The 15,121-nt window shown below is 45.4% G+C and overlaps 2 protein-coding genes across 6 annotated transcripts in view; one reads left to right on the top strand and one right to left on the bottom strand.

The window, feature by feature from the left end:
- Positions 1-12,693, top strand: part of LOC116824953 (uncharacterized) — a 56,960-nt gene extending 44,267 nt beyond the window's left edge. The window contains exons 1-3 of one of the 5 annotated variants that reach the window (XM_075072015.1): positions 4,719-4,894; positions 8,045-8,158; positions 11,060-12,693. In XM_075072015.1, the coding sequence (XP_074928116.1) occupies positions 8,080-8,158; positions 11,060-12,216 (1,236 nt within the window). In that variant the 5' untranslated portion in view covers positions 4,719-4,894; positions 8,045-8,079 and the 3' untranslated portion in view covers positions 12,217-12,693. Of the gene's footprint in view, positions 1-4,718; positions 4,895-7,082; positions 7,337-8,044; positions 8,194-11,059 lie in introns of those variants that run through there. The other 4 variants (XM_032780624.2, XM_075072016.1, XM_075072017.1 and 1 more) reach the window with 4 other exon arrangements.
- LOC116824943 (uncharacterized) overlaps positions 1-15,121 on the bottom strand; it is a 480,271-nt gene that overhangs the window by 450,471 nt on the left and 14,679 nt on the right.

The following is a 15,121-nucleotide window of genomic DNA, read 5'->3' as shown; positions in this document are numbered from 1 at the left end:
TTTTTATGATGTCTATGCATGCCTCAGTTTCCCTCTGTGCTTTGCATTGCTACCCAGTTGGTGTAAAAGGGCAGCTTGGAAGACTGGAGGTGAGCATGTAGGGTGGAATGAATGGGTCATTAAAGAACAGGCTGAAACTGACCCGTATCACTGGAGGATCTGGAGAGACAATGAGAGCTCCAAGGACTAGACAACTGATACCAATAGCATAGGAAAATTCGAGCAGGCACAATATGAGAACAAAGGAGAAAGGTGCCAGGTGGCAAGGGCTGTCTTTTGGAGAGACACAGGGATCTCACCTTGGACTGACAAAGAGACAGAGGGACGAGGAGGAATGAATTCCCCAGCAGCATGGCTGGCTGATAGAGCTGGCATGGCTGGGATGGACTAAGGCTTAAATTTCACCTCTCTCTGCTAACCTAAGGACTTCCCAATCCTGTGTTCCAGATGACTGATAACCCCTATCCTATTTGGAAGAGGCTGCCAGGCATCACTGCGAATACTTGCTGAGGTGCATCAGTCCCTGAAGAGTGTAAAAAACTTTAGCTCAGTTGGACTCACTGTGGAGAGAGCATGGTGTGAAGCAGGAGTGTTAGAGCCTGGTGGCTCAGTCCCGGAGGCATTAGGCCATGTGACGTACCCTTAAGGTTCTGCTACACAGAAGGGGCTGCTTTATCTTCCAGCTCCATGACAGCTTCTGATAGCAACCTCTGTCTATGTGCAGCACAGAGATAATGGCCTGAATGTGTGAAAGTGTAAGTCACCTTACTGCCCAGAGATTGTTTAAAGCTGATTCCCAAATTTTTACTAAGGCGACACACCAACTGCATTCTCTTTTCATGCAACCCACCATCACATATATACACTCTTCACTCCAGCACCATAACCTTAATCCTGGACTGGGATTAAGGGGAAGACCCAGGGGTGCTGGAGAGCAAGCCCCTCCCTCATTCACTCTACAGTAGTGGCTCCTGTCCCATGGGGCTGAGTCCTGGCTCCCACTACAAGTGTTGCAACCTTGGGCACAAGTGCCACTTAGGTTTGGCCAAAGATGGATGGGCAGCCAGGCTAAATTTGAGCTTGTGGCATTGCATGGGATTGCAATGCCCAGAATGGGGAGCCAGGCCCAGCCCTGTGGGACAGGAACTGGTGCTGTGAGGTGAGTGCAAGGACAGCTTGCTCTTCAATCCTCCCCCACTTCCTGGGGCCTTCCTTCTGTATCATGCAAGGAGGAGTGTATGTTTACCAGGGCCCAGTGATGAATTAATCTGGTCTTGGATGTGGCGACCCAACTAGAACCTTCCTATGACCCACTCGTGGATTGGGACCCACTGTTTGGGAAACAACTGACTTAAAGAACACCTGACATCACATGGAATTATCAGCATCTCTGACATGGAGAAATGGACAGAATCACTAACATTAAGAGGCAGAGTGTCTAATATTTTAGTTAAAATGAGTGGCACTAGATATTTTGGATTAGAAATGCACTTGGAGAAGTGAAAAAGCAGCTTTAAATCAGTGTCTGATAGTTGGGGATGGTGAGAGACAGCAGACATGTGTGCGTATAGGGGGAAAGACCTGGAGATAGCCTACGGATTTGTCTACATGGGAAAAGTGTACCAGTTATATCAGTATAATTATAATAGCAGTTATACTGAGAGCTCCCTGTGTGGACACTCTATTTTCAGAATCAGAATGGATTTTTTTTTTTTGCTTTATCTTAAACACCTTCCAAAGTGACAAACTACATCAAAAAAGGGCACTCTTAATCTGGGATAAGAATGGCCACATTTGGGGAGCGGGGGCGGATTATACTGGTCTAACTAGATTGGTTTAAATTTGCACGTCATCTTATACTGGTGTTTGTCTATATGGGAAAGTTAAATACCCCAATCCCATTGCAATTTGGGATTGCAGATTTGGATTTATGATCCTAATGACCCTTGGTTCCTTAGACAGTCCAACTCAAACTGATTTTGAAGTAAGGAATTATTGATATTGTTTCCATTTCTAATACTAGAATGTGTGGCTGAACCATCACATGCAGGCTTGATTGGCAGTTTCATAAGGACCTGAAATAAAGGATCCATAGTTATTAAAACTGGTAATGAAATCAGCTTTCCCAGAAAAAATAATCTAGAGCAGGTTGATTATTGTATTGGATTAATTGGATTGATTATTACTTTCAATAAACTCTGAATATTGTCTGTTAAAATCTTGCAGTTTGTTTTTTTCCCCCTAGAACTATCTTTATTTTATCTTCTGTATTTTCTAACTTTTCCTTAACAGTTCTCTACTTACAAAAATGGGTACATTCAGGAGATGCAATGGGCTTGTTCGGGTTTGAAATGAACTGGACTCTGGAGACAGAGTTGGGATGATGGTTTATTTGTGGTTTTCTTCCTTTATGAATCCAAAAATTAACTTCAGCTTTAGGGGTGTATATATACATTGTTATTAATTTATCTGGAGTCTAAAAAACCTGGATTTGGTATGAAACTAAAGATTCAATTATAGAGTTAATTTCTGCTTGCATGAGTTAGTTGTAATGACAAGTAGGAAAAAGCAGAACTACCCCATAAATGAAGATCCTGGATTTTAAAACTCAATTCACTTATCTGAATTGGACTATACAGCAATCATTGAAGTTAGAGATGGAAAAACTCTAGTCAAGCCCATTCTGTCTGTCTGACTTAGAAAAATAGGCTTGTTCCATGTTGTCAGTTCCATGGGCTGGCTGCAGTCTTCAGGTTATGGATTCAGCATCAGAGTCCACCCTATCCCATCCCTTGCAGCAGAAAATTGTGGTCCAGAATCCAAACTACATAAAAAAATAAATAAAGGAAATGTCCAGTCCTTCTGGCTGCAAAGAAAACATTTAAATTGTGACAGGTTTCAGAGTAGCAGCCGTGTATCCGCAAAAAGAACACGAGTACTTGTGGCACTTTAGAGACTAACATTTGGAGAGCGGCGGCAGATTATACTGGTCTAACTAAATTGGTTTAAATTTGCACCTTGTCTTAAATAAATAAATTTGTTAGTCTCTAAGGTGCCACAAGTACTCCTGTTCTTTTTATTTAAATTGTGCTTAACCATGTCTGTGGATATTGTGCATGGTAATAATGAAATGTCAGTGGGGCAACTGGTTCCTGTTGGTGTTGCTGGGTTATGGAACTAGGACTTCAAATAGCTATCATCTCCCTCTCCTCTGCAAGGAGGAGACTCCCCAGGAGTTCCAGAATTATCCACTGACTGTCCATACTAAAACCCAAATCACTTCCCAATCTTTCCCCTGGGGAGGCTGTCCCCCAGCTCCACAGATCATATTGACAGAACATTTCCACTACCCTCATTAGATTAAAATCTGCTAGGCACCAATATGATGGTGGTGGCGGGGAACCCTCAAGAATGAAGTGTCCAGGGAGGTGGGGCAGTGTTATAGCTTCAATTTTCTATTAGGCAAAAATCTCTTGATCTCAGGATTTAGTCTTTAGGGTTGCCAAGCTGAAGCCTCTCTTCATTTTGCTGCCCCATAGAAATTCCACCTGGAAGTTGGTCTCACTTCAGGATTCAGAGGTGCTTGCATCTGTTTGTGTCTCATGCCTGGACAAGGTTTCAAGAGGGGTGGTTTCTATTTTATGGCAAGCTGAATACAGTAGAACGTCAGAGTTAGGAACCCCTCAGGAAGGGAGTTTGTTAGTAACTCTGAGATGTTCCTAACTCTGAACAAAACGTTATGGCTGTTCTTTCCAAAGTTTACAACTGAACATTGGCTTAATGCAGTATAACAATGCAGAAGAAAAGTGCTGCTTTCCCCTTTTTTTAAATAGTTTACATTTAACACAGTACTGTCCTCAGGGTCGGTGCAAGGATGCTTTGCACCCTAGGCGAAACTTCCACCTCGTGCCGCCCCTGCCCTAAGGCGCCCCCACCCCACGGCAGCTCCCCCTCTCCGCCCTGAGGTGCCCTCCCTGCGGCAACTCTCCCCGTCCACCCTGAGGCGGCCCCCCCTTGTGGCAACTCCCACCCCCCACCCTCCACCCTAAGGCACCCTCCCGCTTCACATCAGCCCTGGCTCTGCGCATGAGGACCCCGAGCACGCCGGGGCTGCTTCATTTCTCTTGCCTCCCAGGCTTGCAGCGCCAATCAGGTTAGGCGTCGCAAGCCTAGGAGGCAGGAGAAGTGAAGCAATCATGGTATGCTCAGGGACGAGGCGGCGGCAAGGGTGAGCTGGCGCGGGGAGTTCCCCTGCGTGCCACCCGCCCCCTTGCTTGCTGCAAGTGCCATCCCGCACCCCTTCCCCAGCTCCCTCCATCTCAATGCCGGTGGCGACCGGGGCGACTGAAGATCCGGCTGCCATGGTCGCTGCCGAAGACAATGGCGCCCCCCCCCCCAAAGTCTTAGTGTCCTAGGCGACCGCCTAGGTCGCCTAAATGGTTGCACCGGCCCTGACTGTCCTGTATTTATTTGTTTGTCTCTGTTGCTGCTTGATTGCCTACTTCCAGTTCCAAATGAGGTGTGTCGTTATGGGTCAGTTCCTAACTCTGGTGTTGGTAACTGTGAGGTTCTACTGTAGAGTAGGGGAAAGGAGGAGCTAGCTCCTGCCACCAGAGGGCTCTGATTATTGGTGAGGGAGGACGGGATGCAGCTCACTCGCTCTCTGCTCAGCATGTAAATGGATGAGCTTCCTGGGTCATTCGCTGTGCACCGGCAGCATTGCTGTTGCCGCCTGGCTTTTGATCAGTTGCTCCCCAGCGGGGTCTGTGCGGCGAGACTTGCATTAACCCCTGCCCCTGTGCCCAGCCGGGGGGGACTTTCTGCGAGGGCTGGAACCAGCCCCTGGGGCAGCCCCGGGTTCTGCCGACACCAGCCCCTGAGCCGGCGCCTGCAGGTGAGGGGAGAGACCTGGGGGAAGGGCTGGGGCCGGGCAGGAAAGTGTCTCTGCACCAAGGGAGGCTCAGATCTCTTGTGGCTGTAGCTGCAGGGCAGAGCTGAGCTAACAGTAATGAAGCCCCTGCTTTGGCTGGGCATCAGCTGCTGCCAGAGCTTTGCTCCGGGAGCTAAACGCAGAGGATTCGGGGTGGAGGAGAGAGAAGTTTCAGGGTGACCATGCAACGGTGGCAGTGTGTAGGGGGGCTCCCCCTTTTGTCTCTCTGGGGCAGGGTTCGTGTAGTGTGGAAGGCTGCGTGCTGGCTTGATTTGCTACTTACGGTGCACTGACCGTGCTCAGTAACATCTGCCTTCACCATATTTGGCCTCAAGATTCCACGGACTACTTTTTACAGAGATTAAAAAGGGGCAAAGGGGGAAAATCGGTGCAGGGAGGTGGCCAGGGTCTGAGCAGGGGATGGAAATTGACTGGTCAGGAGGGTCAAGCCGCTGGAGGCAGGGTTAGGATAGGCGCTGAAAGGCAAAACCAGGAATGGAGGGGAAAGAGATGGTGTTAAGCTCAGGGCCAGAGGGTAACAGAGGGCAAAATCCAGGCACAGGCAGGGGGAGAGGGGGTAACAGTTACCCCAGTGGACTGAGACACTAGTGTTTGGCAAAAAATAGAGTCGGTGGGCCAGGGGCATGTTTATTTCCCTTCCCACAAGACAGTACCTCTCCTCATGCGCTTCCCAGGGCTGGGTTTGTAAAAGTGCAGGTATCCAAATGCCTAGTCACTGCAGTTCCTCTTTGTCGGATATAACCTATTGAGGTGCTGCAGGAGACTCACTGAAATATTTTATGTACACCCCCTCAGAAACAAAGAATCCCTTATCAGTGTATTTGACTGCATAGAGTCTCATAGGAGTTCACCGATTTGTCTTATCTGGGATGCTTGTCATTGTGCTATTTTAAATTATATTTTAGTAACAAATACTCATTGAAAATATGCATAAGTTAGTACTTGCTAGTAGTTTTACCAACAACATCTGGGTTGCTAGTATTGCACTTGCTGGGTTTTTTGCTGTGATTTCTAACTTGGAATTTTTAATTCTAACTTTTTCTTCTGTGCTAGAAGACGGGAAAGATGAGGGATAGCAAATAAGAACAATCATATGTATCAGTAACTGCTACTGGTTACAATTTACTACCTATATTCCAATAGCAGATTAGGGCAGATAGCAGTTTAATATCAGTAACTGCTACTGGTAGCAAATTAAGACAGGCAGCCATTTTTAACACCACTGGCTCTAGACCAAATGGAACCCCAGGCGAAGAGCATCTTCAGCGCTCCCTTCTCCATTTGGTAAACTTGAATACCTTATTTTTTACCGCATGTTTAGCCCATTTCATTACTTTGATGCACGGTTTGCATGCAAGTTTTATCCTTGTCATATAAGACAATAAAGTTGTACGTTAGGATCTGTAAATCTGTGAGCCCAGCACCCCCCAAGCCTGGCACTCCAGGTGGTCACCTGGGTTGCCTGCCCCTAAATCCAGTCCTGCACAGAGGTGGATAATAAAAGAAATGAGGGGAAGGGAAAGAGATCATGAAATGTGGTAGATCCAACAGCTCTGTTCAGTTAGGGAAATACAGGGAAGAGAAATGTGGGTGTGTGGTGTTTCTTCATTTAAAAATCTACCCTCATTACTGCCCTCCCTTCCCCTGGAGATAATCCACAGAGATGATTTTATGTCCCCAAGGACATGTTTGTTCCATCAGACATGGTGGGTTTAAAAGGACTTAGGGCAGATCTACACTACTGCATAAGTTGATCTCACTTAACGTCGCTCAGGGGTGTGAAAAAGATACCCCCTTGCCAATGCAAGTTACAGCAACCTAACTGCTGCCCACACCGGCGCTACATCGACAGATTACTCATGGAGGTGAAGTAATTATGTGAATGACAGAGCCCTTATAAAGCAGGTCAATGTTTTGGCCATTTATGGATTGTCCTTTCCTTCTAATGTATTAATAGGCTTGTCTTCCCTACAGAACACTTTCCACTCCCCTCCCCCGCCATGGTAGCTTTGTAAAATCTCTCCCCTTAGCCCCCTTGACTGTAGATCAGTGGTTCCCAAACTTTAACAATCTGTGAACCCCTTTCACTAGAATGTCAGGTCTCGCGAACCCCCTCCTAAAAATGAATATTTCCAGGGATTTTCTCCTTTACCTGAGTATAAATTATAAAAGCAGTGATCTTGGAAATATAATATTTGTTTTTATGACATGCTTATTACATACTATTTATTATTATTTATCATTACAGTATTTTTATTACATTATGAAAACAGAAACACTCTTCCAAGATCTCGCTTTTGTAGCTTGTATCACTTTGAATAAACCTGTTATACAACAAGGCTCGTATGTTTCAGCAAGGAGCACCAGATGTGAAACAGCATGAAGGTATTTATTTAAGAAGCCAACTCAAAGAGTTCCTCCTGCACAAGCATTCAGGTCTTGAGCAGTCCAGGCAAACAACACACATTACAACAAAGCTTAAACTTGTTCTTCATAATAATTTTAAAAACAATATTAGCTGCCTATTTAATTTTTAAAACAGCAAAAAATATCCACCTCCCTTTCCATTACTTATAAGGAGTCTTGAAGCTTAGATCTCCTCAGTGTGATAGAGATGCTTGCTTTGATCTGCTTAGCTCTTGGAAGTCCAGAGGCTCTAGGCTGCTGGCCCTGTGTTGCCCAGGGTCCCTAGGGACAGCTCTGTCTGCCATTAGGGAACTTTTTCCCGAGAACCCCCTGTAACATTTCATGAACCCCCAGGGGTTCACGAACTCCAGTTTGGGAACCACTGCTCTAGATGGACAAGTCCCTCTTCCTCAGCAGACCCCACAATGTCTGACTTTGAATTCAAACTCATCCCCCTTCTGAGTGGGCTGGGAAACCATGTTGGTGGTAAATGTGTGGCAGGATTTGTTGCCAGCAGAGATGTGGATAGTTAAATTCTCCCATTAGCAGAGTGGCCTGCAGCTCTGATTCCATGGAAAGCTGGCCCAGAGATCTGCATGTGTTAAAATGGGCTGAGTTGATAATCATGGAACACTTCTCGTAATGAATACTCCACAAATACCAGTGTCACCTGTTTTCTTTCCCCAGTGTGTCCAATTCCCAAACCTAACGTGATCTCTCAGATGGAACGAAGGGAAGAGTTGGAGGTGCCGGATCTCCAGGGCACTGAGGAGACAGAGATTCTGAAACACAGCTGCACAGGTGTGGAACCAGATAAACTGAGTCAGAAAAGATTGGTGGGTAAAGTAAAAGGCTGGGATTCCCATCAAGCCCCAGTTCCCCTTTGTCCTATCCCCATCAGGATCCTTATGACAGTTGTCACTCATGGCTTCCTAGCACACCTGGTGGTAACTTCCACTCCCCTGAGTGTGTGGATAGGATGTGGAGCTAGAATCGATCCCCAGTTCTCTGCCCTGTTGGGAAGGTTTGGGGAGTGATTGGAAGGAGGAGGAATTGGTTCATGGTTTATTTTTATCTGCTCTGCAGTTATTTGGGTTTGTTACCCCCTTTGCCTTTCTCCCTTCTGCATTCTCTTTCCCCACAGGGAATGACTCCTGTCTGGATCCTTTCTGTCTCAGCAGGAGATCAGACAGTGAGCAAGAAGGAAAATTCATAGAAATACAGGGCTGGAAGGGACCTCGAGAAATCCTCTAGTCCAGCCCCTCACACTGAGGCAGGACAAGTATACTTACACCATCTCTGAAAGGCGTTTGTCTAACCTGTTCTTAAAAACCTCCAGTGATGGGGATTCTGCTACCTCCCTTAGAAACCTGTTCCTTATCATTAAAACCTTTCACCTAAAATCTAACCTTAATCTCCTGTGCTGCAGATTAAGCCAATGACTTGTCCTGCTTTAATTGGACATGGAGAACAGTCAATCATTGTTCTCTTTATAACGGCCCATAACGTATTTAAAGACTGTTAACAGGCCCCATCTCCCCAAGTCTTTCTCTTTCTCTTCAACCTTTCCTAGCAGGGCAGGTTTTTTAAAACCATTGATCATTTCTGTTTCTCTCCTCTGGACTCTCCAGTTTGCCCATGTCTGTCTGGATACCCCAAAGGAGTTAGGCACCTAAATTCTTATATTACGCTCCACTGCAGTGCACCAAACTCCCACTGACTAACTCAGTGCCTGCATTTGGCAGGCAAAGTTCCTTAGGCACTTATGTTTCTTCCTCTTGGCATGCACGCTGCTGCCTCCCTCTAAGAATCCGGATGCTTATTACCCGCCTAAGCCCCTGAGGACCAGGGGAAGACAGGCATTTAGCTGCCTCAGTTGCATGCAGGTCTTGAGCCAGTTGTCATGCTAAGAGGCCACCTACTAGATCAAGCCCCTCAGGCAAGTTTACACAAAACAGTCAGTGGCGCGGGAGAGGAGAACCCCCCTCAAAACTTTAGCCCAGTGTACTTAGCCTTAGGATACTCATTTGGGATGTAGGAGAGCCCCAGTTCAAGCCCCTTCCATCTGAAGGGGAGAAGGGTTTTACAAGGAGATCTCTGGTGAGTGCTCTAGCCACTGAGCTATGGGATAGTCCATCATTCCTGTGGAAGCTGTTGCACTGTGGATAAATAATTAAAAAGTCACTGGAATGGGGGGACAGGACCCTAGGCTAAAAGTTATGAGGAGCTCCTCCCACCCCTCCACCTGCCTCTTGCAAAAAGGGCATAGGAACCCAACTGCAAAGACGGTTCCCGGCACCACTCTGCAACCTGGACTTAGGTGCCTATCTCTGTGAGAGGGGTGACGCTTAGCACTTTGGGTAGCTTAGCTGGCTCCCTCCCTACCATGCTGGATTTTGTCAACTGCAGTGTAAAGGCACTTGTTTCTCCCCAGGCATTGCTTGGAGCTTAGGCATGTAAGTCAGGCATTATGATGTTCAGTGTTGTAGCATTTAATTTTTAGGTGCCTGGACAGTTACTGTGATTCAAAGCCTATTTGCATTTTTTATGTCCATGCTGTCTTTCTTAAAGTGAGGCACCTAATAACTGGACATAATACTCCAGCTGAGGCCTTACCAGTGTTCAGTCACTTGCTGTGTCTGTCTTAGGACACTCCTGTTAATATACCCCAAAATGACTTTAGCCTTTTTTGCAACTGCATCACATTGCTGGGTCGTATTTAATTTGTGATTCCCCCGTAACACCCAGATTCTCTTCAACAGTACTGCTGCCTAGTCAGTTATTCCCCATTTTCATAGAATCATAGTATAGAATATCAGGGTTGGAAGGGACCTCAGGAGATCTAGTCCAACCCCCTGCTCAAAGCAGGATTAATTCCCAAATAAATCCCAGCCAGGGTTTTGTCAAGCCTGACCTTAAAAACCTCTAAGGAAGGAGATTCCACCACCTCCGTAGGTAACCCATTCCAGTGCTTCACCACTCTCCGAGTGAAAAAGTTTTTCCTAATATCCAACTTAAACCTCCCCCATTGTAACTTGAGACCATTACTCCTTGTTCTGTCATCAGGTACCACCGAGAACAGTCTAGATCCATCCTCTTTCAGGTAGTTGAAAGCAGCTATCAAATCCCCCTCATTCTTCTCGTTTGCAGACTAAACAATCCCTGTTTTGTATCTGTGCATTTGATTAATCCCCTCTCCCCCCACCCCCGTCTTTACTGAATTTCATCTAGCTGATTTCAGACCAATTCATTAAGGTCATTTTGAATTCTAATCCTGTCCTGCAAAGTGCATGCTCCACCCCCAACCAGCTTATAAGCATGCTCTGCTTTCCATTATCCAAGTCATTAATGAAAACATGGACTAGTACTGGACCCAGGACAGATCCATGCAGGACTCCACTAGATACATCCCCCAGTTTGACAGTGAGCCATTGATAACTACTCTTTGAATATGATCTTTCAATCAATTATGCACCCACCTTATAGTAATTTCATCTAGACCACATTTCCCTAGTTTGCTTATGAAAATATCATGTGGAACTGTGTCAAAAGCCTTACCACAATCAAGATGTATCACGTGTACTGCTTTCCTCTATTCACAAGACCAGTCACTCTGTCCAAAAAAGAAATTAGGTTGTTTTGGCATGATTAGTTCTTGACAAATCTGTGCTGGCTACTACTTATTGCCCTATTATATTCCAGGTGCTCCTCCGGAAAATCCTGAGCAAGTGGACCCAAACAGGATGTTTTCAGAAAGAGCCAAAAGAAATGTTTCCCACAGTCCTGATCAGAGTCAGCACATATCAGAGAGGGAGCAGGGAAATCACAAAGGGGGGAGAGAGGAAAAATCCAGTGACCACCAGGGAGGTTTCAGTGTTCTTAATAAAACCACGATCCAGCTGAGAGTCCACATGGGGGAAAGATCCTACGAGTGTGCTGAATGTGGGAAAGCCTTTAGCTGGAGATCACACCTTACTGCCCATGAGAGAATCCATACAGGAGAGAAACCCTATAAATGTCTGGACTGTGGGAAAAGTTTTAGTCAGAGATCCCACCTTACTACACATGAGAGAATCCACACTGGTGAGAAGCCCTATGAATGCCCTGACTGCAAGAAAAACTTCCGTCGCAACTCACAGCTTATTAATCATCTGAAATCCCACACAGGACAGAAGCCATATAAGTGTCCTGACTCTGGGAAAAGCCTCCGGCGCACTTCACGCCTTACTGCGCACAGCGGAGACTATCAATGCCCAGACTGCAAGAAAAGCTACAGTCAGATGTCACACCTCGTTAGACATCAAAGGTTCCACACAGGAGAGAAACCTTATAAGTGTCTGGACTGCGGGAAGAGCTTCTGTCAGAGCTCAGACCTTATTACGCACCAGAGAACCCACACGGGGGAGCAGTCCTACACATGCTCTGAGTGTGGGAAACAGCTCAATAGAATCTCACACCTTGTTGCACATCATCGATCCCATGCTGGAGAGGCGCCTTACCAATGCCCTGACTGTGAGAAAAGCTTCAGTCAGATGTCGCACCTCATTAGACATCAGAGGTTCCACAAAGGAGAGAAACCCTACAAGTGCCTGGACTGTGGGAAATGCTTTTGTCAGAGTTCAGACCTTATAACGCATCAGAGAATCCACACGGGAGAAAAGCCCTATAAATGCTCCGAGTGCGGGAAAGGATTCAGTCGGAGCTCAAACCTTATTGCCCACCAGAGAACCCACACGGGAGAGAAACTCTATCAGTGCTCCCACTGTGGGAAGAGCATGACCCGGAGTTCAAACCTCGTTCGACATCAGAGAACTCACACCAGGGGAAAACTTTATAAAAAAAGCCTGGCTCCAACCTAGCCATTGTGAATAATACACTGGCCTTTTTCCATTAATGATGGTGGTGTTTGGACCCAGTTACTCAAAGGAGGTGCCTAATTTCTGTTGGAAATCAATAGAAGTCAGGGGCATAAATAGCTTTTGAGAATCTTGGCTTTGGCTCCAGTGTATGTCTGGGGTCAGGAGATAGCAGCAGGGAGGGTGGGAACCAGAATGGATTGTTCTGGAGGGTACAGTTGCTTGGGAGTTGTGACACAGATGATAAACATAGGCATATCTTCCAAGACCATTATACTGAGATAGACCATGCACATGAATCTGTGGAATGTTCATCGTCCTTTGTATCGATGCAGCATGTGTTTTCACATGTTCTTCAAATCTGTAGGGAGTGATTAATGCAAAACTTCCAAACCTGGCTATGTAGATGTCCAATCTTTGAAGTTTGACCTCCTAGGCTGTAGGGGAATTATTAAAACTAGTAACTAACTCAGCTTCCCTGAACAGAAGATTCTCTCACAGTGATCAGGTTGATTATTGTATTGAATTGACTGGATTTGACTCTTACTTTCAGCAAACTGAATATTCTCTGTTAAGTTCTTACATTTAACTTTTTTATATTGCTTTTCCTTTTTCTCTAGAACCATCTTTCTTTTGTTTTCTGCAATTTCTGACTTATTCTTAATAGCATTCTAGTCCATTCAGGAGCACCAATGGACTGGTTTGGGTTTGCAATGTCCTGAACTGGACACTGGAAAAAGAACTGGGATGATGTTTTTTTCTGACTTTAAATGCAGAGGAATAAAGTGCAACCGTGTTTCCCAAACTCTGAGTCTTACAACACAAGTGAAAATGGGGTGAGAGTGGGGCCTGTAGGAAAGTCTGTCGGTAATACTGTCATAGCGCTGAAAATCTGCAGGTATCTGGGGATATCCATGGGCCATGTTGATAGATGCAGATCCAAATTTTATATCTAGAGCCCTAAAAATCTGCAGATATCTGCTTGATATACACTTGCTATCTGTGGATATTTGCTTGATATCTGCATACCAAGCTTGCGGACCACAGATCGGATGCAGATACAAATTTTGGATCCGCCCAGGGGTCTAGTGACTGTAATGACATCAGAAGTCTGTTTTTTGATATAGTGACCCCCACAGAACCATCAATACATTACTATTGCCCTTTTAGTTTCATTCTTAATGCATTACACTAGAATAACTCTGACATAGATATATACATATACCGGGGTAGCCAAACTTACTGACTCTCTGAGCTGCATGCAACAATCTTCAGTAGGTCAAGAGATGCAGCGCACCTGCTGAAGCTCTGAGCCCTGGCCGGTGCCCCCTGCAAGGCTGAAGCCCCTAGCCCCACCACCTGGCTGGAGGGCAGAAGTGCCTTGCCCCACACCCTCCCCCCCACAGGGCAGAAGCCCTAAGCTCTGCCCCCCCCCCCCCAGTCTGGTAGGCAGAGAATGGGGGGTAGGGGGGACTCCATGAACCGCACTTTAACTGTAGAAGAGCTGCATGTAGCTCACAAGCCATGGTTTGGCTACCCCTGACATTTACACATTAAAAAATCCTATGACTAAGATAGCTGCATGGCTGAATTCCTTGTACCTGCCCCAGTTAGAATCTGAGTTATCACATGCAATGTTTTTCTCCTGTCACCACTCACTTTATTTTCAGATTTATTTATTCATTTATTCTTCTAGGAGCAAGTATCAAAGAGTTAATCCCAACATAAGGCATGTGTAAATATATTATTAATTTAGGTGGTGTCTAAAATACCTGGTTCAGTATAAAACTACATAACAAGAGAATCAATCGAGGAGTTAATCTGCCCCTTGTATGAGTTAGCAGTACTGATAAGGTATCCACATTGAAATTGCAGTTCCTGAATTATAAATTCCCAGTTTACTTAATTTGAACTGGAGTATAATAGAATAAGCAAAGTTAAAAATGGAAAATGTCCATTTATTCCCAACCTGTTTCCCTCAGCAAAGGGAGTGTTTTCTGCAGGTTGTCTGCAATTTTGTTGCTGTGGCATTAACAGCCTAATTCACCTCACTCCCACCCCTTGCTGCAGAATCATGTTCCAGAACCTAAATGTAGGGCTGCATTATGGTGATACAAATAAATAATCTTCAGGTTTTTTAAAGAAAAAAATGTACAACCCTTATGACTGCAATTAAACATTTAAAATGTGCTTATCAACCCCTGTGGATATTGTGTATCAGGATGGGGCAACTGCCTTGTACTAGTGTTGCTGGGTTGGGGAACTGCTACTTGAAATACCATCCATCCCTCACCCTCTCCAAAAATCAGGTCGCTTGTGACTACACATTAGTTCTAAAACCTGCAACAGACTGTCCGTGCTAGAACCCAAATGGCTTCCCATTCTTTCCACTGCGGAGATTGTTCCCCAGATCTCATTGCCAGAGCATGTCCCCTGCCCTGATATGCAATTTCAAAACTATTAGACATAGAGAAGAGGGGGATACCACTCAAGACTGACATGGCCTATTGGGGATGTAAATTTTGAGGTCTCTTCTCAGAAAAGGTCCCTTGATCTCAGGATTTGGCCTTTAGTGATTCCAAGCTGAAGTCTCTCTTTCTTCTGCTGCCCCACAGAAATTTCATCTGGAAGTCGGTTACACCTCAGGTTTAGGAGATGCTTTATGTCTGTATCTGTTTATGTCTGATGCACAAACAAGTTTTCAAAAGTGGATTTCTTTGCTTTATAGGCAGCTGGTTGGAGCGGAGTGAATTTTTTATTTTTTGCAGTGAATAGTAAATTGACCAAAAATGTGTTATGCGGGGGGGTATTGAAACTACTTAAGAATTCAAGTTGATTTTGGAAATAGTTTGGCTGAAAACAAACAAAAAAAAAATTCAGCAGTGTCAATGATTTGAATCCACATTTT

The sequence above is a fragment of the Chelonoidis abingdonii genome, chromosome 13 (genome assembly GCF_003597395.2).
Source record: "Chelonoidis abingdonii isolate Lonesome George chromosome 13, CheloAbing_2.0, whole genome shotgun sequence".
In the NCBI taxonomy this organism is placed as follows: domain Eukaryota; kingdom Metazoa; phylum Chordata; order Testudines; family Testudinidae; genus Chelonoidis; species Chelonoidis abingdonii.
The sequence above is the reverse complement of the archived record's forward strand: the minus strand, read 5'-3'. Positions and strand labels throughout refer to the sequence as shown.